The sequence below is a fragment of the Glossina fuscipes genome, unplaced genomic scaffold, assembly GCF_014805625.2.
Source record: "Glossina fuscipes isolate IAEA_lab_2018 unplaced genomic scaffold, Yale_Gfus_2 86, whole genome shotgun sequence".
Classification (NCBI taxonomy): domain Eukaryota; kingdom Metazoa; phylum Arthropoda; class Insecta; order Diptera; family Glossinidae; genus Glossina; species Glossina fuscipes.
Genome location: NW_023998440.1, coordinates 441,939 through 465,849, shown reverse-complemented (window position 1 = coordinate 465,849; position 23,911 = coordinate 441,939). Strand labels below are relative to the sequence as shown.

The window sequence follows — 23,911 nt, the reverse complement described above, 5'->3', positions numbered from 1 at the left end:
GTGTTCTATAATTTGTAAAAAAATAAAAACTTGTTACACTACGTGGTGAAGGATATTTAATCGCCGGCCTGAGCCCACTGTAATGTTCTTAGTTGTTTTTGTGGAACTATGTATTAGATAAATATGAAGTATATGAGAGTAACGTCAAAGCTGAAGACTTACAAGTGCAAATGAGCCGTCAAGTCGGTTTCAGTGTCCACTTTCATTAAGATTTCCTATAGCTTGTGGCGCATCTATCTGTCTATCTATTTCTTTCGACGATTTGCAAATATTTAACTTTGTGTAAGTGTTTGTAACTTTTAAGCAAGCCGAGTGAGATTTTGGATAACCTCCACTGAAGCATTAGGTCGGGCTCATTTCGTCAAAACGTTTGCAAAACTCAAAAGGAAGCTTCATAGACCTGATGCAATAGGTATGAAAATGGCTGTTGCAATGTGTACATACACACTGATAGCAAAAAAAGTGATGCCAACACAGTTCAGATTGACCTAACCTCTCGGCGAAATTCAATGTGTCGATATTCATATACCACACAAAAAAAAGAATCGCTCAAAAAAAAGCGCATAAAAAAAAGACCGCACAAGAACAGGTTTGTCTGTACACAACAAAATATACGCAAAACAGTTGCTTTTAACAACAGCTGTTGACGACAAATACTGGTTTTGCTGCAAAATAAGCTATCAATCTATAGTGAATTTTTTTGGTTATTTGTTTCCTTTCTCTTGAGAAACATCTGTTTATGTTATCAGAACTTCAAAGAAAACCCAAAAACCTCCAAGGTAACCAGCAGCATTGTTTCTACTCCTCTAGAAAATTAATCGATTTTTACCAGGAATCGAGAAATATTTAATAATATAATTGTAACATAATGAATAGTTTGGGCAAGGATTGCAATGAACTAAAAAGGCAATACGATGCCTGTTTTAATATGTGGTTTACGGAACGATTTCTCAAAGGAGATAGTGATGAAAGCATGTGTGCTCCTATATTTAAAATTTATCAAGAATGTGTGAAGGTCAGTTTCAAAACCCGTAGCAAAAACCCTCAAGAAAATCCTTAAGTTGAGTTTACTATTCTAATTAAAGAAAGCAATGCAGGAGCAACATATCGAGTTACGTGAAATTGAAGCTGATTACAATGCTGGCGATCGCGACAATCCTGATACTAAGCCCGATCACACGAAAAGTTGACCAATACTGGACAGTGATTACAGTACTTCCAGGCAATCACAAGCTCACAAACGTAGCACTTCATTTTAAGATTTACGTTAGCCGACAGTAGGTATGACAGTGGAAGCTTTAAAAAAAAAAAAGAAGAAAATTAGAGTAGCAAATATATTTGTTAAGAAATACAAATCTAGAAAACGAAAGAAGTTAATAAAAAAAAAGAAAAATGAAAGAACAGAACAGTTAAAATTAACTAAAATTAGAACAAAATACAAGATAGAATAGAAATTACATTTACGAGAGAAATGAAGGCTAACTTTAAGATATCAATTAATCTTACATCTGCTTAAAATGCTAACTAGAATACACGGAAATGTTTAAAGTAAACTGAAAGTTTTTCAAAGTTTTAAAACCTTTTTTTTTATTTAGCATATACATAATTACTTTGTGTATTTTATCATGAATTTCAAAATTTAAATTTCACATATATTGAGCTTGAATCGTGCGCAATTCCATATACTTTTTACACTTTCCTAAGTGAGCATTTAAGCTCAGTGTGCCCTTGCTTGTTGCATGTCCGACATGTCTGCTTGGTCTGATATTCTGCGCAATTGTGGCCCTCTTTTTGGGTACAACGTTGGCAGTTAACGCAATGGACGTAATAGGGCTTAACACATATACCGCAATTTAAGCAATGCCGATAGGTGGCACCATTTTTTGAAGGACATTTGTTGCATTTGTTACAGTGATGATTTTCCAAAGCTGTATAACGTTCACATCTCGCACAATATTTATATCCTTCTCTGACTGGCAGCTTAAGCATTTCCAAAGGCACATTTGTGAAAAGTCGTACGGGCGAACCGAGTTTACGAAATTTATGTCCATTATCCGTATACGATAAATGATTAATGTAATTGATTTTATAATCGCACATTTCAAACGCCGAGCATTCTGCTTGTATGTATTGTTCTGAGAAGTATGGAAAAATCCAGAAGGTAGGTAACGGCTGGTGAGGCAAAAGGTTGATTTCGTTAAAGAGCTTACTAAGCCCGCGCAAAGTGTTAATTATAGGTTCTGTTCGGCACCCAAAAGGTGGATCTGTGAATAGAAGCAGGCGTTGCGAGCTGTAAATAAATACAAAGTGCGTATGGATGCCTTATTCTGTTTCCCTTTTATAATTATCATTATCATATCGCCCGGAAACATTTTACATATTAAATGGATAATAGTTCTTTACATATTATACTTTGGCGCACGTTTAACTTGATTGGTTTTCAACAACTAAGAATGTACATCTAAAGATCAATCCTCTATTTTAATTCCTGCGAATAAAAACAACAGAATTGCTACGTTGGACGCACATTCTACACATTCTTTTACTGTTCAGATCAAAGTGCTATTGTAGAAATCCCATATACATCCATTTAATGGCGGATAAAAATTTACACAACCGAATAGATGTTTCTAACCTTTTAATTTTGAAAAATCTTATAAATTTTCGTCTTTGGCACTCGTCGAAGAAAAAATTGTTGCACATATTATACCAGGCAAATTCTTCGTCATCATAAAAGTAGTGGAACCGATGATCCAAATCGAGCAAAAAACTGTGCAACCAATCCTTGCAATGATTTCGTAAATAACCATGTAATCGAGGAGCTCCGATGCAAAGTATTTTGCTAAGAAGCAAATAATAAATTAATTTTAAAATCTAAGAAAGGGTATGTGCTAACCTTATTTCCAGTTTCCTTAAACAGTTTTCAAAGAATTTTAAAGCTTTTAAATCAAAGTAATATTGAGCGTTTCCCTTAGCATTGTCTATAGGTAGTAAAAATGAGGTTGGATCTTTTAAACTATTTTCGCTTAAAGAACGTAGTAAATTGTGTTCTGTATGTGGCTGCAAATCACTCTCTTTTAATGGAACATTACATGTTAAACAATAGTGTTTTTCTTTTTCATAGGTTTCATCCCAAAACTAAAGAGAAACTTAATTAGTCAACCAAGTAAGAATATTATTATTGTTATTATTAATAATTTCGCCAGAGAAATAAATTCTAAGACTAAACTCTTAAAAGCACTAGCATCTAAGGCTATCGGCTTTTATTATAAACTCTACCGCACTTGAGATTTGAACCCACGACTATTGACTTGCTAGTCGAGATTTCTCGCCTTCGGCTACTCAGGCGGATAAAAAAAGTAAGAATAAAATGAGTTTGTTTACCTTTTCTCTTATGGCTCTATATTCCCGTCCCAAGTTGTAATATATACGATTTAAGTGCTGCTTAAATTAAAAAATTTATATAAATCTTTCGCATTTTGATAAATCAAGAAAATTTAATGAAAATATCAAAACAAAATTTCGAAATTGGTCACAGATTGTTTTGTTACTTGCGAACTGCATCTATACTTCAAACAAACCTTCGAATTTAAATCTTTTACTGGCACAAGATAATTGCAAAGTTTTCGATCACGGTAAGCAGCGCAAGCGTAAAAACCTTCTTCCGGACCTTTGTCTTTCATATAAAACAACAAAGTTGGTCCATGCGGGCAATGAGGATGACGCGTTTCGTCTTCACATTTGATTAATAATTTATCGGATTGTTCAGATGTTTCTACAAAAACAAAATCTATAATTACATATAAATTATTTTCACGGGCAAATAACTTAACTTAACTTACGTTGTGCACAAAATGTCATTATTAATTTCTGATATTCTATAAAACTGTTAAATTTTAAATATTATTTAAGATATAAACCAGTCTTCTGAGTTTGATAGAAAGCTCGCGTACAAAAATATCAGCTGTTATTAGTCACCGTCAGTGTTGCAACTACAGCAATTTAGAAACAATAAAAACAGTTTAAACGCTTTCAAATATGCTAGAAGTAGTAAAAACATACCTGTGTCAGCTTTATTTGTATCATTCTTACAATGAAGCCAAGGTCTATATCCATATTTAATCAAGTAGAAAGAAATTGCAATTCTTACTACGTTTTTTAGCGTTTTCTTTAAATGTTTTCATACGAAAATGTATTTCCTTTTAAAAGTTCAAGCACTTATTTTGGCAGCCTTCGTCTGCATATAAACATGTGCGCACATTTAAGTAAAGCCTCAACAAGACGATGATAATAAATTAATGACACGAAAAAATTAATTCTCACGCTATCAAGTTGAATTTATTTATCTGAATGCATGTTTATACTGATCCAATTTGATTTAGATTTTTTTTAAAGGGTTTTGAAAGAGTTTGTCTTTCCACTTCATTTCGCAATTATTAGTCAATCATACTTACTTTTTTTATACCCGTTACGGTGGTGTCAGTACCAAATTCCGAATGTTTACGCATATTTACTTGTAATCAACATACTCCTGATCGCAAAGATTACGTTATTGAATGAAATTTGGCAAAAATATTCGCAGGTTGGTATGTACAAAGGGACAGTCAGAAGACATGATCACGATACCAGATAAACCGCGAACACCTCCGTTTTCAAAAGCAAAAAAATAGGCTATTTGCTTGTTACTTACGTATTGCAACAACAAGGTTTTTTTTATTTTTTGCGCGATGCTGTATCCCTACAAGAATGGGAAAAAGTGGCCAAGCCAATGCAGTATTATAGAGCACCAAAATCGCATTTTCCCCGGGTTTCTTTAAGACAAAGACGCGGAGTATAAAGGTTTTGGCCACAACGAAATATAATTTTCTTTATTGTTTGTTTTTTTTTTCTTGTTTCAAACATACTCTAGACTTGACTTATGGACGATAGATCTCTTTAGATGATAGATGTCTTTAATCCGGCAGTTCAAGAATCCTACTAGATCGAGAGAAAAGAGCTAAAGTCGAGGAAAGTACCGATTCCCGCAAACTCAAAACTCAGCAGTGTCTTTACTATTATTCACCACTTACGGTACAAAGGTATATGAAGTTTGCGCGGATGTATCGAACAACACGATAGATTTAAGATAGACCAACCCCAACAGAATTAATTTTCGAACCGATTTGAACTTATCGATCTGTCTGTCTGTATCGTTTTCTTGTGTTCAACCAGCAACCCGCAATTTTGGAGATATTTTGATGAACTTTGGTACACTGACATGTTTTGGACGAAGAGCAGATACCGTTGGAAATGGTTTGGATCACACAACTTTTTCGACCCTTCAAAAAAATTGTAAATAAAACACAGCAGCGAAGCCTGTAAAAATTTGAACGTACGTCCTGTAAGCGGTCAACGTTGACCACGTCTACCCTACGTTGCAGTGTATCAAAATTAATTTTTTTTTTATATTTTGATAACGCTCCGAAGCAAGCTCCAAAATGCATGTCCGACAAATTTGCAAAAGAATTTGAAAAATGACGCAAACGCTTCAACAGACACGCCACAATATCGAAACGCCCGTGTGACATTTGATACAATATTGCTTTCCGTGTTTGTAGCTCGTTACACGTAAACTATAACATATTCGCCATATAACTTCCCACATTTATTCTGGAACTAGAAAACGTCAGCCGCGCCTACCAATGAAAATATTATAGCCATATATTATTCGTTCTCAATTGTTTTGCATGCATTGTGCCGCTTTGAGAATAAGCATATATTCGTTCTCATTTGTTTTGCATGTATTGTGCCGCTTTGAGAATAAGCATATATTCGTTCTCATTTGTTTTGCATGTATTGTGCCGCTTTGAGAATAAGCATATATTCGTTCTCAATTGTTTTGCATGTATTGTGCCGCTTTGAGAATAAGCATATATTCGAGAAGAGAGACAGACTAATGGTAAGTATAAAAATGAGGGGGGTGTAAAAACAGAACTAGAAAAGAAAAATATATATTAAAAATATTTCATTTTTTAAGACTTTAAGCAGTAGTTGCGTACAGATACGAACAAACCAAGCCTGGAAGTGTAGAAAACAAGTCCAGAAATTAATGACTTTCATTGAACTTCAAGCGATTGTTGTCTACAAAGAAAAATTTGTTAGTCTCAGATTCATAGCTTAGAGTTTTTTACCCAATGCTATAGACTATGAAAATATAATTCTTTTCCTTTCTTTTAAATCTTTTTTAGGATAACATCAATGGGTATAAAAGGTCCTATTACGAGCGTATATAGTTTTCTATATACAAATACCTGCAAGCCAGTTTTCTTACAGTAAGAGCTTTAAAAAAAAGCTGTTGCTTAAAAAAAATTACGACTTTATTGAAATTAATTGAATAAAACACACAACACAATATTTTTAAATAAATCTGAAAAAAATCTGGTCTAATGACATATTGGTGTTTATATACACACACGCGCTCTTAATCAGGAAAGTAAAATAACACATTCACAAAATTAAAAAAAAAAAAAAAAAAAAAAAGAATTTGTAATTCAAACAGGTTTTTCGATAATTATATGTAAAAAAAATTTTTTTTAATTTTAAACTTAATTTTTAAATCAATGAGTTAGTGAAATAAGACTCTTTCTTATATATATTTATATGTAGAATCATATGAATACATATAAACGCATATATATATGTATATATAACTATCACAACAACTGTTTGTCGTAAAAAAGCTGATTAATATTGAAATGATTTTTTTTTCATTGATCTTTTAATTTAATGTTAACATTAAATAATTACTTTTAACTAAATGTTTTGTTTTTTTTTATCTGGCTTATAAATTATTTACAGTGTAATTTAGAAATAAATGAAAAATACAAACAAAAGTTATATATAAGTATGTGGTTGAAAACAAGAAAAAAATTATATTCGGTTGTGGCCGAATGCATTATACCCATGACCGTTATCCTGAAAGACACACAAATAATAAACGTACAAAATTTTCATGCTCTACAATATGGGTGGATGCGGCTTATTTTTTCTGTTTTCAAAATAAAAGTTTTTATCGTATAGGCTTATGAACGTTGTAGGCGTGTTCTTTGAAAAGTTTAGGCCGCTTCAAAAAATTTTTGAAAATTTTTAGATGATATCTTAATATTCGCTGATGGGAGAATGTTGATTACAGATATTGCATAGTTAAGCGGATGGAGAGACGAACATGTTTAAGTGTATTCCGATTTCGGAACTTGTCTAGACTTTGTATGGTTTGTGAATTTTGCTTCTGCGTATTATAAAGGCATTGAAAACAAGTAAGAACATTGTATTCGGTCTTGAACGAGTCTTTTAAACCGACCACCGTGATCCTAAGAAAAAGGAACAGAGTACTGTTACTCTGAAACATTGCATGGGAGTGGTTGATTTTTTCTATTTTTAGAATACAAGTGGGAATTTATGTGTTGCGCTTAATGTGTACCAAGCAAAAACCGGAAATTAGAGGTGTGCACAGTTTTTGGTATTTGAACGTGTGGGCGTTGTAAGCGTATGCTTTGAAAAATTTGGCTCATTTTCATGAATATTTACCGCAGATACTACACAATTGCGCAGACGGACCGAATTCCGAATTTGAAACTGATGAAGAGTTTTTACACTGTATTGGGTTTTTAAAGCTTGCTTTTGGTGCGATATATATAAAGATTTTAAAAAATAAAATGAAATTAAGACGCACTTTAAAATTAGGTAGGCGTGGCCAATTTTTTCCATTTTTGTAGAGGCACTACAGCATCGCCCATAAAATTTTTTCAGATTTGCATCCTATTAGTAAAGACCATCAAAGACCATTAATTTTTTTAGTCCTTCTGAAAAACAGGGGTGTTCTCCTACTGAGAACAGTCACTCATTTTCAATACCAAGCTACGTATAAGAACTTCCAACGCCTCTCCCAAATTTGAAGCAGCCAGGAGAATATTTATAACAGGCATCATACAGACGGACGGACAGGTATGCTCAAATCGATTCAGAATGTTATGCTGAACGCGAATATATATACTTTTGTGGAGTCTCTGAAGATTCTTTCTGGGCGTTTGCAAAGCCCAAATAAGTATAACTTTCAATCTTCGTTGATGGGTATAAAAGAAGATTATATTCGTCTAAAGGGTAATCTTACATACCCACCGCCTGGAATAGGTGTAAAACGCAAAAACCTGAAAGTTATGAATTAAAAATGTTCATTCTGATTACTTCGTTTGGATCGTTTTTATGTCCGCTTCCAAGTCGTGATATCTCTTTGTACCGAGTTTCTAAGTCTCTATCTGTACTGCAAGTTGGTAATTGAAACTATTTGGTTTTTTCATACTCTACGCCACCTGTGGTACAAGAGCGTGATAAGTTTATGCGGATGTATGCAACATCCAGACGAGGTTGAGATAAACTCACTTATTATTGTTGTTCAGATTCAATATTACTTCATCTTCAAGATTAAAGATGATTTTGCACTAATAAAAATTTTTTAGAAAATTTTAAAATAATATCTCCGGTCAGTTGCAATATATTAAGAGCAAATCCGAGGCATTTGTGTATACCATGTGACAGTAGAAAATGTATATCTTACGATAACTCTCAGACTTTATTGTCATGAATAGCAAACAAATGCATCCCTATGCTTCGATGGTCGACTTTGAAAAATTTTGTTGTAGAATTGTAAATTAATTTGTTTTTTTTTGTTTTGTTTTTTATCTATTAATTGCTTAAATTTAATTAATGTAAGTGATACTCTTAAAATTGTTTTCCTTAATTACTTGTAATACGTACGTATGATTAAATGGGACGGACATGCTTATATATATATATTACTGCGTTAAAGTGTTCGTAAAAAACTAGATTTAAAAATTTCTTTTTGAAAGTTTTCGCAAAAATTTATTTTTAATGCACTTCTTAATTTTTATTTGGAAAATCTTTTCTTTTTTATATTCATAATTAAGTTTAATCGATAAGGCAGTTATTAGTTAATTGAGCTTTAATCCGATTTTCCTTTAAAGGTATATTTTCAAAAAATTATTATATTTCTTATATGATAGATTCTTATATATAATTATTATCCGTGCATATGCATATATGTATATAAATATTACATAATAAAGGAAGGCCTTTATATTTTGTTAATAATTTGTGCAAATTTATATATATTTATATAGTTTACATTGTCAGGGCTGATTGATATTAATACTATATACACATTATCCTGTTTTTGTTGTATTTTAGACTATGACGAATTAATATCTCAATTCCTGTCTGTGCTAAATGCTGGGTTACGTAAGAAATAATTATGGCTTTAGTACTTTCTGGGTGAGTAAACGCTTTGGTCAAAAAAGTGCATAAAAAAGGTGAACTTAACAGTCTTCAAATGGCTGTAGTGTTAAAGTGAAAAGGTTTGTGCACAACTGTTGTTCCTGAAATATGATCCGAGTTTTGTTCTCAATTTTTATTAAAACGTTTCAGACACCTTTCTGCACAAAAGAGAGTAAGAAAATTGTATTAGCTTTATACATATCTCTCTCTCTCTCTCTCTCTCGCTCTCTGTTACAAACATAACATAAACTCAACTTGATACAATTTCAGAATATTTTGTTGTCTGTGGTCGTTTCGGCTGAAAAATCAAGATTGTTTTCACACACATTTGGGTAGGTTTGGGAGAATAGTCTTGTAGCTTAACTGAACTGAACTGTTGAAATTTTTACTTCATATTTATATCCTACATCACTTGCTATACAAGGTATATATTAAGTTGTACGGAAGTAACACCCGGAAGGGCTTGGGATAGATCCACTTTTCATTACCGATCGACTCAGAAAATGTTTCTGAGCTTCTCTGTCCGTCTGATATCTGACCATGTAATGTTGTATTCAGACTATCGGTCGCAATTTTTGGAGTACTTTTATGAAATTTGGCAAGCTCACCGAGGACGAAGGCTATTGAAAACGGTTCTGAATGGTCCACTTCTTCGACCACTCCCCACTCAATGCCTTATTTGGAAAAGCGGTTACGTGGAAAAAAATTGCATCTTTCAAATGTTTCGACAACACTCGCTGTCTAATGGTATTTCGACATTCTAAAATAGTATGAAAAATTTGGTTCGGGTTTAATAACTTTTTGAACCCCCTCTCAGTTTGAACCTTTTCTGCCAAAGCTAAATCTTTATGTAGTAAAAAGTTCTAATTTTCAATATTTAGACCACGTAGGTCTATTTTTTATTCCATTCAAGATTTTTTCATTTCATAGAAGATTTCTCATAAACTGTAAGCCCTTCGGAAAAAGGTTTCATATAAACACTTTTCTGCTCTACAAAATGTGAATTTTCGCGGAAATCCATGTTAGTGTAGAATCCACAAACAAGCCGACAAGGGCCAAACTTGGTTGTTTAATTTTTTAATGTTAAATTGCTATCATGATATAATTTTCATCGTGCGAAATTCAGATATCGTTATATGAGGGGTTTCAAAAATTGCCCCAACTGGTCCAAAGTGCCCATGCCAATTTAGATTGCCCAAATACTGCTGCTTAACCACTTTTGGTGAGAAACTTTGAATTTTTTGAGATTTTATTCCATATAAAAACTTTTCAGAATAGGGCGCTATATTGGGAGTGGTCAAAAAAGTGGACCGATCCGAACAATTTTCAATAGGATCCGTCCTTGGGTCAAAACACATCACTATAACAAATTTCATCGAAATATTTCAAAAATTGCGACCTGTCGCTTGAACACAAATTTACATGGACAGGCGGACAGACAGGAGAAGATTTTCAATTCCGTGCTTGATCAAAATACCCCAACGTACTAAACTTCGTCAAAATATATCAAAAATTGCGACCAGTACCTTGAACACTATTACGCATGGGCAGACATCAGACCGACGAAGGGAAAGAAAAGGTGGGCCTGTCTAAGCCCTTCTGCGTGCTACATAAGGCAGCAGTAATTTAATATAATCTGTGCCGCAAGTGGTGTAGGGTATAAAAATTAAGGGCACGGAAATTGGTCTATTTTTTCAGACCCCAAAATGTCCAGGGGATATCATGGAAACCAGGCTTTTGTATGGAAAGTAAGTTTTTTACGATCCAAACTGAATAATGATCACGCCATATGTCATTTTGGGCGTCCTCGAATATGCAGACTTTCATTAAAACTATGCCTTTACAGGAAAGTATATGTACTTTTTGATGTATTTATAAATAAAGTGAGAGAATAACAGTGCCAGGCGAAGTGGTGTGCGGTATTTGTTGGCTGGCCCTTCCGGCTATAATACTCTTACTTGGTCTTTTTATTATTGTCAATTAATTAGTCAAGGGATGTAACAATGTTATGATCAGAAAGAAATAGGGAAAGAGACATAATTAGGGGGAGTTGTATGTTCGATCAATATCTACTCTTTCAAGATTTAACGTTTTGAAACTTTTTTTTTTATATTTCTGATCCATTTCAGACAAGTGATTGCTGTAGTTTATAAGTTGTTGGCAACACTTTTTGTGAACCCTCGTTATTTTCTAGTTACAGTGGCCTTGTCACGCTTAATTTCAAACTAAGCCTATATGTATCAAATTTCAACTACCTATGAAAATTTTTAAGAAAGAGAGTTCCAATGATTTTAGAAGAAGTAATAATCGCAGCAAAATCTACGCAGACTTTTAGACAATTCACATTTCGGCACACATTTAGCCCGGTGTAGTTAAGTAAAGGGAAAAATAAAGGGTGTGCATCTAATCGGTAAGTGTTATGGCTTTTCCGACTGAGCACTCACTATAGCTACCAAGTGTGCTCTAATGCACCTTCTCGCTTGATAGTCGCGATTCTTATCTGCATGGCTGCTCATGAGATGCGTGAATAGGGTAAAGCTAATGCGAAATGTCTTTTATCGATTATGCGAAACGAAAACTATTCTGCAAATCGATGCGTAGAGTATTAAGAGCAACAACAATCCTGGTAACTCTCGTGATTCCTTCTGATGGATACTTTAGGTAGGGAAAGCATTGTAGTGTGAATTTAGCTGACCCATTCCAGGTAATATTTCTACGAACATGAAAGCTAGAGTCATAGTACTAAGTCCAGGTAATGTTTCCTTATAAATAAATTGAATGGTTGAGTGCAGCGCAAAGTGTGCCCCTTTGGAGGATGCGCGGACTAAAAGCACTTCTTAATTTTTGCAGTTTTTCGGGAAGCATCCACAAAGAATTCTCTTGGTATGTTTTTAAGGAGTTTTAGTGGAGCATTCTTGATGACAAAGGATTCTTGACGACAAATTTTACATAGTCTAACAGTTCCAAAGGCCGCTCTGCAGAAAGCGTTGTAATTGTGAAGGCATACAATGAAGGCCTTTGCTACTGAGAGAAAACACTTGCTTGCATTCAAGTTTATTACAAGAACGTAATAGAACATTCCCTCAAGTTTTCGTAAGTCGCGTTTTTATACCCACCACTGTAAGATGGGGGTATATTCATTTTGTTTTTTCCGCTAATATATGTATCATCCAATAGGAAGATTCAGAGACCCTATAAGGTACAAAAAGTATATATATTCTTGATCAGCGTGGAAGTCTGAGTTGATTTAGACATGTCTGTCCGTCTGTGTGTGTGTCTCTATGTCTGTGTGTCTCTATGGTGTTTGCTCTTGGCACCCTCATGGTCGGTAAAATGAAGAGATCGGCGTCAAATTCGGTTAAGACATTAGAACCCTTAGCACGCAGGTTAGCATTGGAATTGGGCCAAATTGCTCAAAGCATAGGCCCTCAGGGGAGCACAAATTAAACGCGACTCTCTTTTTCTTAACGAAAATTTGTAGGTTTTTGCTCGTTACTCAGAAATTATAAAAGTTAGAAGATTGAGATTTTACGTGTTTACCTCACGAATGATTGTATACTTTACGTGCAAAAATGGAAAAAGTCGGCCAGGCCCACACAAAGTTACAAGTGATTAAATTCAATTTTTTGCACTTTTTTGAGGTTTATTTGCCATTAGGCAAACAAGACCGAATTTTTAAAACTATTTTGTACGTTCTTTAAAATAAGACTATTTACCTAAAACACCGTGACCTGGTGGATCAATGTTTTTTTAATAATATCAGCGATATGGGTATAAAATTAAAGAACTCGGAGTGTAGAAGACGGCAAGGTAAGTGTTTCAGTTCTAAATTGATTCTGATAGATGTTGCGAAATGGAGGATACATTTTTCCTTAAATATAACGTGAATATGAGTATCTAATAAATAGGCTTGGAGACTGGAATGCGAAAAGCGATATGTGTCAATTCTAAACTAATTATGTTATATTAATTTTTCTTAACAATAGCTTTTGACGAAGGCAAAGGTGCAAGATAAATCTTATCGCATTCACTTTTTTTTTTGAAAATAAATAAAAGCTTGGGGCGCCAAATATTTTAATGGTGGTGGGTCGGTTCCAGCCGAATATAACTTTCTTATTTGTTCAGTTTTTAGTCGTGTTTTACTCCCTAAGTATCTAAGTTTTAATTGCAGTCCGTAGCAAGGGGATTATTAAGAAACGCATCCATTTTGAATATACAAAAAAAATGGACTTTTTCTGTATTGTATTGTGTTGCATAGTTTAGTGATAGGAATCAGAGTAAGTGAAAAATGTCAACAAAACACGTTTCTTTAAAGTTCTTTATACAAATACTTGAACAATTATTCAACAAATGTAAACAAATTGGACGCTTGTTCTCAAATTTTTCTTTACGTTACATAATGAACGTTTGCAATGTAAGTGACGCACTAGGTGCCAGAGCTGAGAGGGGTAACACAACCAAAAACATTTACAAAGCTGTCTTCGACCATCGACTGTTTGTTGAGTTCAATTCCCTTTATGTATTACGCCGAAGGATGCCGGTATATTCATTTGACAAAACATTTCGAATCTCCAGAAGGATATAGAGATCACAAAAAGTGTGTATACGTTTGACCAATATCGAATCCTCAATCAATCTAAGCATGTTCGTCCCTCCCTCTATGTAATGTTTTTTGTAAACAAAACTTGATAGCAAAAAAGAAAATATCGATGTCTGGACAGAGTTTTCTAAGGCCAAACATTTTTTAGATTACTCGTAAACAGCAGTGGATGATGTGATTTAAATGTCCGCGTATATTCTATAGTGCCTGTATGATAACAAATAAATTGGCCGAATAGAGTATTGAAGTTTGGTTTTTTTAATTTTTATGTAAGATGCAGGAGGGGTGAGTGTGGATATAACTCTATGATATTTGCCATATGGTATGGATTCAACGCAATTAATGAAGGAATGTTTGCTCTTTTGCCAGGACTTCATTTTTTCGAATTTTCATTTCTCGTCAAATGTTAGAAAGCGTTTCATGGCTGTTTTAATATATATATATATATATATATATATATATATATATATATAGTTTAAATTAAAAGCAAAACACTGATCAGTCTAATATCGCAATGCTAGTCATTTAAAAAAAATACTTGTGTTCGTACCTATATATATATGACAAAAATATATCTATATATATGTATATATATACCTACATATATATATATATCTTTCGCGATTCTCACTATACATAAGCTAAAGAGATTCTAAATATTTTATTTCTCTCTAAACCTAACTAAAATTTTTCATACAAAAATATACAAAATATGTGATTGTTCTTCATTTTTAGTACAAATTTTAAGAAAAATACTTGTGCTGGTTTATTATGCAGATATGTGTATGTGTATAAAATCTAAATTTCATTTAGAATTTAATTGTAGTTCGAGAGCAATTTTAAGCTAAACTACTAACGCATTGCTTTAATATAAGCTTAATTTGTACTTAATCATTAACTAGGTTTTCTCGCTAGTATTTAGAAAATTCATTTTATGGTTGTTAGGCATTTCCTATAAACTAATAGACTCAAAATTCTTTTCTTTCTTTCTTTTTTTTTTTTTTTTGTTTTGCCTTAATTTTAACACCGAATGTTCCACAATTGACTGATATTTTAATGTTTTTCCCTCTTTTTCTTTTTTAGTTTTAAGCAGGTGCAATTAATATCAATATCAATATCAAGGCACCTTGAATTCTCTGATTGTTGCCATCACAATTGTTGTGCCTCTAATATCAAACAACGTAAATATATTATCAATTATCAAAAGAAAAACAATTTGTTCAAAAAGTAAGCAATCGTTGGTGTTCAAAACCCAGAATTTTGAGAAATTTTGCTGTGCCTGAAACAAAATTTTAAAAAGTCATGCAGGCAGCGTATTATTAAACGATGTTCTGTCACTGTTTATTAAATTACAAAAGATATGCGCTCTTTTAGATCTGATTGGACAGCTCTTTCTAAAGACTGATGCAAATGGTAATCCAATAGTTTCCATGCTTTAAAGTCTGCTTTCTTCATTTTTGCCTGGTCGTTAAAACTAAGGCTCCAGTGGCTCCAGTCATCTTGTGATATATATGAATTTTTCTTTCGATATTCCTTGGCCGTAATAGTTGTTACAGGGAGATGCGCATTGCTTACGTTATTTTGATACAGGAAGACCTTTTATCAAACGAATATCACAACCACTTCAGGCGTCACTAGGAGCTTTACTGCTAGCTTTCTTGTTTTATTTGGCTCCGAATCTTTTAAAACCATCATATCTTTCTTTCGGCACAGTACGGCTGTGTTGCCGGAAAAGTGAAAAAAATGATGGAAATTGCTGTGATTAAAGTGTACTGCACCAATTTTTCTCAATAAATGCCTCTGTCCAGTGCAAAAATGACCAAAATACATGCAAGCACTTAATCTATGCTTGAATCAATCACAACAATTGTCGACAATACATGTCACTTTTTGCTATGCGCTTCCTTCGAACGCACCGCGCAACTTCCTTAGATGAGTTTAGCCACTTATTGCCTAGCTGTTGTGCGCACCGATCGTTCCGATTTGCGGACATCTACTATGTTATTATAATGTTCGAAGCTGTGCATTGCTCAGCCCTCGTGCGTCCAGCTAGCAGCTTTGCTGATGAGCAGCGGAGTTGGCTTTCACTTCTATTATTATCTTTTGGCATACATTGCCATGATTTGTGCTTTTCTTATCACGCGCTATCAATCGCTCTCAAAAAGGCTTGGAATGATAGTTAAAATGTTGACTTTGTTTTTGTAATCAACTTTTCTCCATTACCTTGACACAATTTTGTAATAGTAGATGAGTGTTTATATGCCGGTGTCACAAGGCTTTCTCGGAAATCTAATTCGTTTTACGGCTTTACTCGACCCGTGGAGAATCCTTCTTGTTACCTTTTCTCGAAACGCAATCAAATGCATAATGGTTCGACGGCTGCTTTTTATTGTGCATCTCACTGTTAGTTAGAACAGCATCGTCCATGAATCTCGGCGACTCCTATGGCTTTGTGAAGAGAAAATTATAAAATTTTATATAATATCTTCATTTCACTTTCGCTCTTCAAAAGTCAGCTAAGGTACTGCGTCAATCATTATTACTAGCTTCAACTCGTACGCGACAGTAATACTTTTCATCCTATCTATTTCTTAAAAAAATATTAAAATGTCAGCTCGTTTTGGAACACCCCCTTATATTATAAAAAAAAAAAGAAAAAAAAAACTTAAATTAAAAACATATTAAAACTTTTTCAAAAGGAAAAAAGTAGAAATTTTTAAATGAAAACGTTTTTAACGCTTTTTTTCTTTTGTTATCTAAAAAAACTATCATTTTTTTCAAAAAGCAATAACAAAATCTTAACTTAGAAAATATTCATGGTTGTATATATATAAATGTATAACGTCGTATCATATATAAATGTATGAGTGTACGCGATATCAATTCAAAAATGGTTTTGTATTTCATTTTAAATGCGTTAACAAGCGAATGGATGGATGTCGCAAATGAATCGAATGTACGTGTGATTTCTCTTCTTTCGTCTACGTTCCGTAATGTGAGTTTTTTTCGTTTTTCTTAACAAAACCTTAATCGAATTAATATCTAACGTTTAGGGAAATGGAAAATGAATATTAATTATATCATCATCTAAAAATATATTTATAAAAAATAAAACAAATTTTACTACAATTTTATCCAAAATCGTTTCGCGTTATGAAACGTAGCCAATCAATTACGATCATTACAATGATCTGTGATCATATGTAAGTGCGTTTGACTTTTGTTAACGTTGACGTTTTGCAGGGTAACTCTTTTTCGAGATTCTCCGTTGAATTCTTACATTCGTGACTGCGATCTTTTTCCAAATCCAAATTTGGTTTTTTCGTCTGACAATAATGATTTGGATTCATAAGCAGATTAATATCTTTACCGTGCTTTAAACCGAATTGTCTGAAACCGAAGAAAAAAACCATTGATCATAAGCCTTTAGTTCAAGCTCAAGGAAAATACTCACGGATTTGAATTAAACTGATTGCGGTGGCTACTGTGCAGAGACGGAGGCTTACAGTTACGCTTCGATACATGTAAACCAACGACCATTCCTATGATAAACACTAAAGCCAAAGCCAATGCTCCGAAGCCCCAATAGAAACTTTTACCAGCCAATTGTAATTTTTGTTCATCCACACCAGCCGACGCATGTAAAGGATCTTATGGGATGCACAAAGAGAACATAACATTATATACATTTATTTTCTTAAACGCAAAACGTACCTTTTACGGAATTTATTAAATCGTGAGCCTCTACCGACGGTAAGCTTATTTTATTCCCTTCGTTGAAGGTATTTAAGAGAAAGTCGTCTCCGCCTACCGCTGTAGGTATGTCTAAATCTGGTGAGTTAGCGTCTAAGGCGGTACCGCTAAGTATAATGCCAGGAGCAGTGACAATATTAGTATTCGCTACTTTGTTGCCAAGATCTTCATCTTTATGACTTGGTATATTCATCGAAGCATCTAAGGCGTTATCGGTAACTGTTCCCAAATTAACAGCCGGCCCTTCCGCAATCACTATACCTTTACCTAATTTAGGACACAAATTTTTAGCCGCCCATTTACTAGTATTCAACGACTGCAAGAACATTTTTGTGCCAAATTTATGATTTGCTATGGAAAGACTTCTACATTCATGCGTCTGTTGATCCCAAGCGCAGTTGGGATCTTGCAAAGCCAAACAGCTGGCACAATCCACTATATGATTGCAATGATGTAGAGGAACCGTTACCAAACTACCATCGCTGACTACGAGTAAAGTGTTGGTTTTAAAAGAAACTACAAGTTCACGAACTGGCACGCCTATCGGTAACACTTGGGTTTCAGAGATCAATATAAACTTCAACTCATCAAAACTTGCGGAGTTGCCACCATTGGTAGCGGTAGGTATATTAATAAATTTTGTTACTTTACCATCATCGGTACCAGTGTAGATGACATCATGAAATTCTCCGTCTAAGCCTCGTACTTGTGGATCAACTGCTATCGTGGTTAATCGATGAAAAAGGTTGACTTTTTTCAATAGAGGTCGTCCAAAGACTGATGGCACTGATGTTTCCATTAAAGGATGATTCTTTACAAAATTCACGGCTATACTTGACAAGGTACGTGAATCATCAACACATTGTCCCGGACGGGGTTCAGGTACTTGTTCCTCTTGCACTGGCAGCCATTGCGATTGGCTGTCTTTCTGCGATTTAAAACGGCCTTGGAAAGCTTCCATAATATCGTCTATATTGAAAGCACAGACTGCCGAACCGGATATAGCATTAACCGAGGTAGTAAATACGGCATATATTAAAGGATTGGTGGGACTTTCCATAACTGAGCTAACAGCCTCTGTTTGGCAAAAAAGAAAAGCAAATCATAAAGAAAGAAGAAAACGGGAAATGATTCTTTCCTTTTGTACTTACGTATTTCATCAAAATAAAATGGAAATTCTCCAGGTACTGAGCAATTCAAACGAGCTTTCAAAAAAGAAGTCCAACTCTTTGATAGAGTGTAAGGGCCACCGCGATCATTCTTACAAACTCTGCCCACACGAGAGTAAACAGTCTGGTCGGAAGAGGAACACATTAATGTGCATAATTAAATTTAATGAGAAAACATTTTATTTACTTTGCCGAAATTCATAAATTCCATCGCTATTTCACGGAAGAAGAACATTACAAAGCCGTTACGCTCTACTGCACCCACAAAGTCCGGTTGATTTAATTGCTTCAAGTCGTATTGTTCGGTACGTAAATTTTCACGATATATTAAAGGGTCACCACCTGAAAAATCAGCGACCGTGGCACTGTACAATTGACCATCGGCAAACGCATATGTACTGTTATGCACCGGACTGTAAGGGCATAAACCTTGTGCTTCGACGTCACGCACAATTTCATAAGCAAACACTGAACTCCCATGCACTTCATCGACTGTGGGAGCGTAATGACGACACCTGGGCTTATAAGAATTTGTGCCGCATAAAAGTATTTGTCCATCTTCGAGATGAGCGAATACACGTATGTAGTTGTGACAATCGGATTCATGTTTACCCTTGAGAGCGCACAGCTCGCGATCAGCATCAGAGGAAAACCATTGAATGCGGCTATTTTCACGTAAGCCATTTAAGCTTATGTTGTACATAACATCCCTATCGGTAGAAAGAAGAATAAAGCGAGCGAAAAATATATGAAAATGATTTCAGAATTCATACACATTTAAGTAAACCAATATGTTGGTTAAAGTTAGGAAATTGAATTTTATTCCTAACTTTGATTAAAATTTTTGCATGTTGTACTTATACACTGAATTCACTGTACACTACTTTATATTTTTATTTATTTTTTTTTTTTTGAAATGAAAATGAATTGTTTTTGTCTTATAAGTATGTAATATGTATTTCGCACAGTTTTCGAAGAAAGTAATTAGAGTTTTTTTATCTCACACGAATTTTTAATCTTGTGGAATATATTACCAAACTTATCACTTGTCGCACACGTTTTCTCTACAATTTTTTTTGCACAGTTTCCTAAGGAAAGCGTCTACCTTGTAAGAAAGAGTTGGGTGTATATATCTAATTTATGTAATATATATAAATTTATATTTCCGAATCGAAATTATATATATTTATATATATATATATATATATATATATATATTTTATATTTTCAAATCGATGTAGTCACGCTAGCCTGTCAGTCCGTTTGTTTCTCTGCATCTATTTTCCTCTTGTACATCGCTTATGGTCCCAAATATTGGCATAGCTTAATGAACCTTGAAGAATATGTTGTTAGCTTAAGCCCGGCGCTTGAAATTGGAAGCTATGCACTCGTGAACATATTTTTAATTAGGTGTTGGAGCTATCAAACATTCATTCGAAGGCGACTATAGATTTGTATTTGGTTTTTTATTTTTACTTTTTGGAAACCCACTCGCAATCTTCCCGAACAAAAAAAAGGTGGATTTAGTTTTGTTATTTGGTCATTCACTCCGCTTCTTGAAAGTCGCAAAATGATTTAGCGAAACTTATCAATGGAGCTAGTGGCGGTGAGGAAGGTGCCCAATTCTACTCAAACGAACCGCCTTTGTTAAATAGCTCATGTAAGAAATAATATCATGAAAGTAAATCGCTAATCACTTTGCGAAGAAGAGTAACAATATATGTGAGAAAAAAAAAAGTATAAATTTCGACTCTTATCAGTGAAATGTGCTCTTGCAGGAAGAAATACTCGCGAATTCAATTTGAAGTCGCCAGCTTTCATGACAACTTGAACCTGGCCTATCAAATTTGTGAGAAATTTGACGTAAACTGATACCACTACGTGAGTTAAAAATACATATTTTGTGCAAAAAATAATAAGAATTGGATTACAAATAAAAATTTTGATTATGTCAATCAATGGTTTACGTACCTGGCACCGATCAAGATCGTATAATCGTCATGGTGTAAAACTTTAAAATAGTCCGTTGTGTTGCCAAAGAATTTGGCTAAAATTTTATCTTGTTCTAAAATTAGATGAAACGAACAATGAGGAAATTTTTAATAATCATAGAAATTAGAAAGAAAAAGCAAACAAAAAACAACAAAACAAACAACAAAAACAAAACAATATATGAAAGGAAATTTTTAATTAAAATCATTTTTCATGTTTGTCCGTTTGTTTGTGTTGATTGTAATTAATTAAATGTAAAAAAATTCTTTTTTTTTTTCCTTTTAATCTTCACACAGATGCAATACACATATACATATGTACGTAAGCATATGCATAGCTTATATTGTAATGTTATACTTATACTTACTTGCTTGTAAATCTGGTCTGACATCGGGCATCCATGCCAGGGCAGGTCTGCATAGTTGACATAAACAAATTAACAACAACAAAAATGTCAGCAATAGCAATGATCGCTTTTTAACTGTCGCAACTAATATTAGCATATTTGTGTACATGTTGTTGTTGCTCTTGCTTCTACTACAATAATTGTTATTGTTATTGTTATTGTTTCTATTGCGGTTGATGTTACTACAGCTACTATTTCTAAGCTTGCAGTAGCGATGATGATTATTTGTGTTAAGTGGAGCTTGTAATTTAATCATTTTCTCCTCTGTTTTGTTTATTTTGAAATTTTTACAGAACAGAAACAAAAAAAAAAAAAAAAAAATTCCCGTAATTATCTTAAATTGTAAAGAAAAATAACAAAACTTTGGAAATTCTATTAGACTTCACACAAAACGTATGTTTCGTTTGTCTTTCCCAATCGAGAAAACCTTAAACCGAAAAGACGTTGTTTGGTAATGGAAGAGCGATAACGGCAACGCTGATGACGATGGTGGTAGCGGTTGTGGTGGTGGTTTTACTTTAGTTTTGGTGTCACTTTAACTGGGGTGATAATTATTCACTTTTACTCAACCAAAACCCCTTTGTCCTTTTCAGCAAAGGGGTGTTCCTTAGTTCATCGGTCGATTCATATTCGTCTCAAATACTTTGCCGTCTGTCTTCTTTTTGTTTTTTGTTATTTTTGTTGTTTTGTTGCTCTTACTCTTCTCCTTGAGCTCTCCTGTTCAATTACATTAAACGAAGTCAATGTCGTGTAAAAAAGGGTTTTTAATTACACGCTCACTTTGTGTAGGTGCGTATGTGTTTTGTATGCGTAGAGACGTTATTGGAAACCGAATAATTTGCTCAATATTTTATTTTATTTTTTTTAATATTTTTGAAAAGAACCACAAAAATAAATGCATTAGTAGTACGATGCCATACGTATGTATATATATATATATACACTATGGCAACAACAAATAATTGTTGCTTAAGTGGCTGCTGGTTAACTGAGTGACTGGCTGGTTCGCTGTCTGGCTGATTGTCGGCCTGGTTGAACTGGTGTTTGGATGGATGACTGATTGCTTGTTTGTTTGATCATATAACTCGGTCTGTAATGAGAATGTAATGCAGAGAGAAAATATGTTTCAATATATTATAGTTGTTGTTATTGTTGTACTATTTTTTTTTTTTTATTGTTTTTCATCACCGTTATTTTAACTTGCATTGACATACATTAGAGCTTTTTGCCAATGATAACTGGTTACTGGCTGGAGGGATATCAATTACATGTATGCAAGCATGCACAAGCATACGTACATATATTCTTTGCTGTAATTGCGCCATCTCTCCAATACGAGTAGTGCCATGTAAAAAAATGCACGACAAGTATATTTTTAATAGTAAAATTAATTTATTAGAAATCAATTTATATTTCATTTTATACCCTACACCACTCGTGGCACAAGGTACATTCACTTTGACTGGACTTAAGATAAACCTACTTTTTATGTATCGATCTAAGATTATCTATCCGTTTGTCCGGGTGTCTAATTTAACTCCATCTGCTCTTGTGTTCATGAAAAAAATTGCAATTTATAAAATTCCTTAAGAAAAATCGCTGAATCCTTCCATGCAACAGTTCCAAAGCAAGCTGAACCTTTATATGGTAGAAGAGCCTAATTTTCAATATTTCATGGTGAAAATTGGCTCATCATAACAATTTCATACATAAATTGATCTTGCCATATTTGGCAAGATCTCTTTGTCGATCTCTTTGTGAATCCCAGCCCATGTAAGGGTTTCGAAAGAAAGGCAAACCTCTATGTGGGAAACTTGATGTTCTGTGGTGAAAATTCGTCCTAAGGATAATTTAGTGAAAAACTTAACCATATAAAGTTTGAATCCAATAGATCCATTGGATGCCCACCGCGTCAAGAATCCTTATATGTCGAAGTGGCCTTACTGTTAATATTTTATGACAACAATTAATTGATAATAGTAACTTGACATAAAAATTAATTGGATCAAGTTTGCACCACATGGATCCATTTTGTGGATCCATTCCATATAAGGACTTCTTCGAACAGTAAGCCATTTAGCAATAATTTGTAATTTTGAATTTTTATTATGCTACTATGGACGCATAGTGGCAATTGGACATAAAAATCAACCGTAGGGCATTTGCATCATATAGATCTCTTTTTTAGTTCCCACCATATGTAGCTGTAGCAGGCTCATGAACATCAAACCCTTACTTGCCTACAAAATCTAACTTGTAGTTTTTGCGAAAATAGGTAGAAAATGATAAAATCTTTCACAATTAAATCTAGTTTATTAAATTTGGATCGCATATCAGTTGACGTTTCGCGTAGAGTCCAACGCTTCGGTTTTCATGAAATGTCTTCATGGAAAAAAAAAATGTAAAAACTATTGGTGTATTATCATGAGAAAGAAAGTGTGAGTAACTGTATTAGACGAAATTGTGTACGGAATACAAAGCTTTATATAACGGTCTTACTCTTTTTGGCTGTCCTTTTAATTACCTTATGGCTTATTTAACGCATAATGCTTCTAACGCTTTTCAAATGCCTCAGCTAAGGTAATACCAACATTTTTTAAATAGACCGATAGATAGGAAAAAAATCAAAGGATATATTGATTTAGTTACGAAGGAAGGTAC

The 23,911-nt window shown here is 33.8% G+C and overlaps 3 protein-coding genes across 6 annotated transcripts in view; 1 reads left to right on the top strand and 2 right to left on the bottom strand.

The window, feature by feature from the left end:
- Positions 1–702: 702 nt before the first annotated feature.
- LOC119638257 (TP53-regulated inhibitor of apoptosis 1-like) lies at positions 703–1,362 on the top strand. Its single transcript, XM_038034933.1, has 3 exons — positions 703–779; positions 833–1,015; positions 1,086–1,362. The coding sequence occupies exons 2-3, from the start codon at positions 869–871 to the stop codon at positions 1,188–1,190; spliced, it is 252 nt and encodes an 83-aa protein (XP_037890861.1). The 5' UTR covers positions 703–779; positions 833–868; the 3' UTR covers positions 1,191–1,362.
- Positions 1,363–1,420: 58 nt separating this feature from the next.
- On the bottom strand, positions 1,421–3,971 carry LOC119638247 (rRNA N6-adenosine-methyltransferase ZCCHC4-like). Of its 2 annotated transcripts, none has more exons than XM_038034915.1 (6): positions 3,843–3,971; positions 3,582–3,790; positions 3,385–3,441; positions 2,897–3,138; positions 2,636–2,842; positions 1,421–2,290 (listed from the first exon to the last, which is right to left on the bottom strand). In XM_038034915.1, the coding sequence occupies exons 1-6, from the start codon at positions 3,859–3,861 to the stop codon at positions 1,690–1,692; spliced, it is 1,335 nt and encodes a 444-aa protein (XP_037890843.1). In that variant the 5' UTR covers positions 3,862–3,971; the 3' UTR covers positions 1,421–1,689. The 2 variants fall into 2 exon arrangements, with proteins under 2 accessions (XP_037890843.1, XP_037890844.1); XM_038034916.1 differs by having other exon boundaries at positions 1,422–2,290; positions 3,582–3,775.
- Positions 3,972–16,721: 12,750 nt separating this feature from the next.
- LOC119638274 (semaphorin-1A) overlaps positions 16,722–23,911 on the bottom strand; it is a 48,797-nt gene continuing 41,607 nt past the window's right edge. For all 3 annotated transcript variants that reach the window (XM_038034968.1, XM_038034966.1, XM_038034967.1), the window contains exons 2-8: positions 21,212–22,340; positions 20,824–20,917; positions 19,040–19,562; positions 18,835–18,976; positions 17,645–18,760; positions 17,385–17,580; positions 16,722–17,320 (exon numbers count right to left, since the gene is read on the bottom strand). In XM_038034968.1, the coding sequence (XP_037890896.1) occupies positions 17,128–17,320; positions 17,385–17,580; positions 17,645–18,760; positions 18,835–18,976; positions 19,040–19,562; positions 20,824–20,917; positions 21,212–21,506 (2,559 nt within the window). In that variant the 5' untranslated portion in view covers positions 21,507–22,340 and the 3' untranslated portion in view covers positions 16,722–17,127. The remainder of the gene's footprint in view (positions 17,321–17,384; positions 17,581–17,644; positions 18,761–18,834; positions 18,977–19,039; positions 19,563–20,823; positions 20,918–21,211; positions 22,341–23,911) is intronic.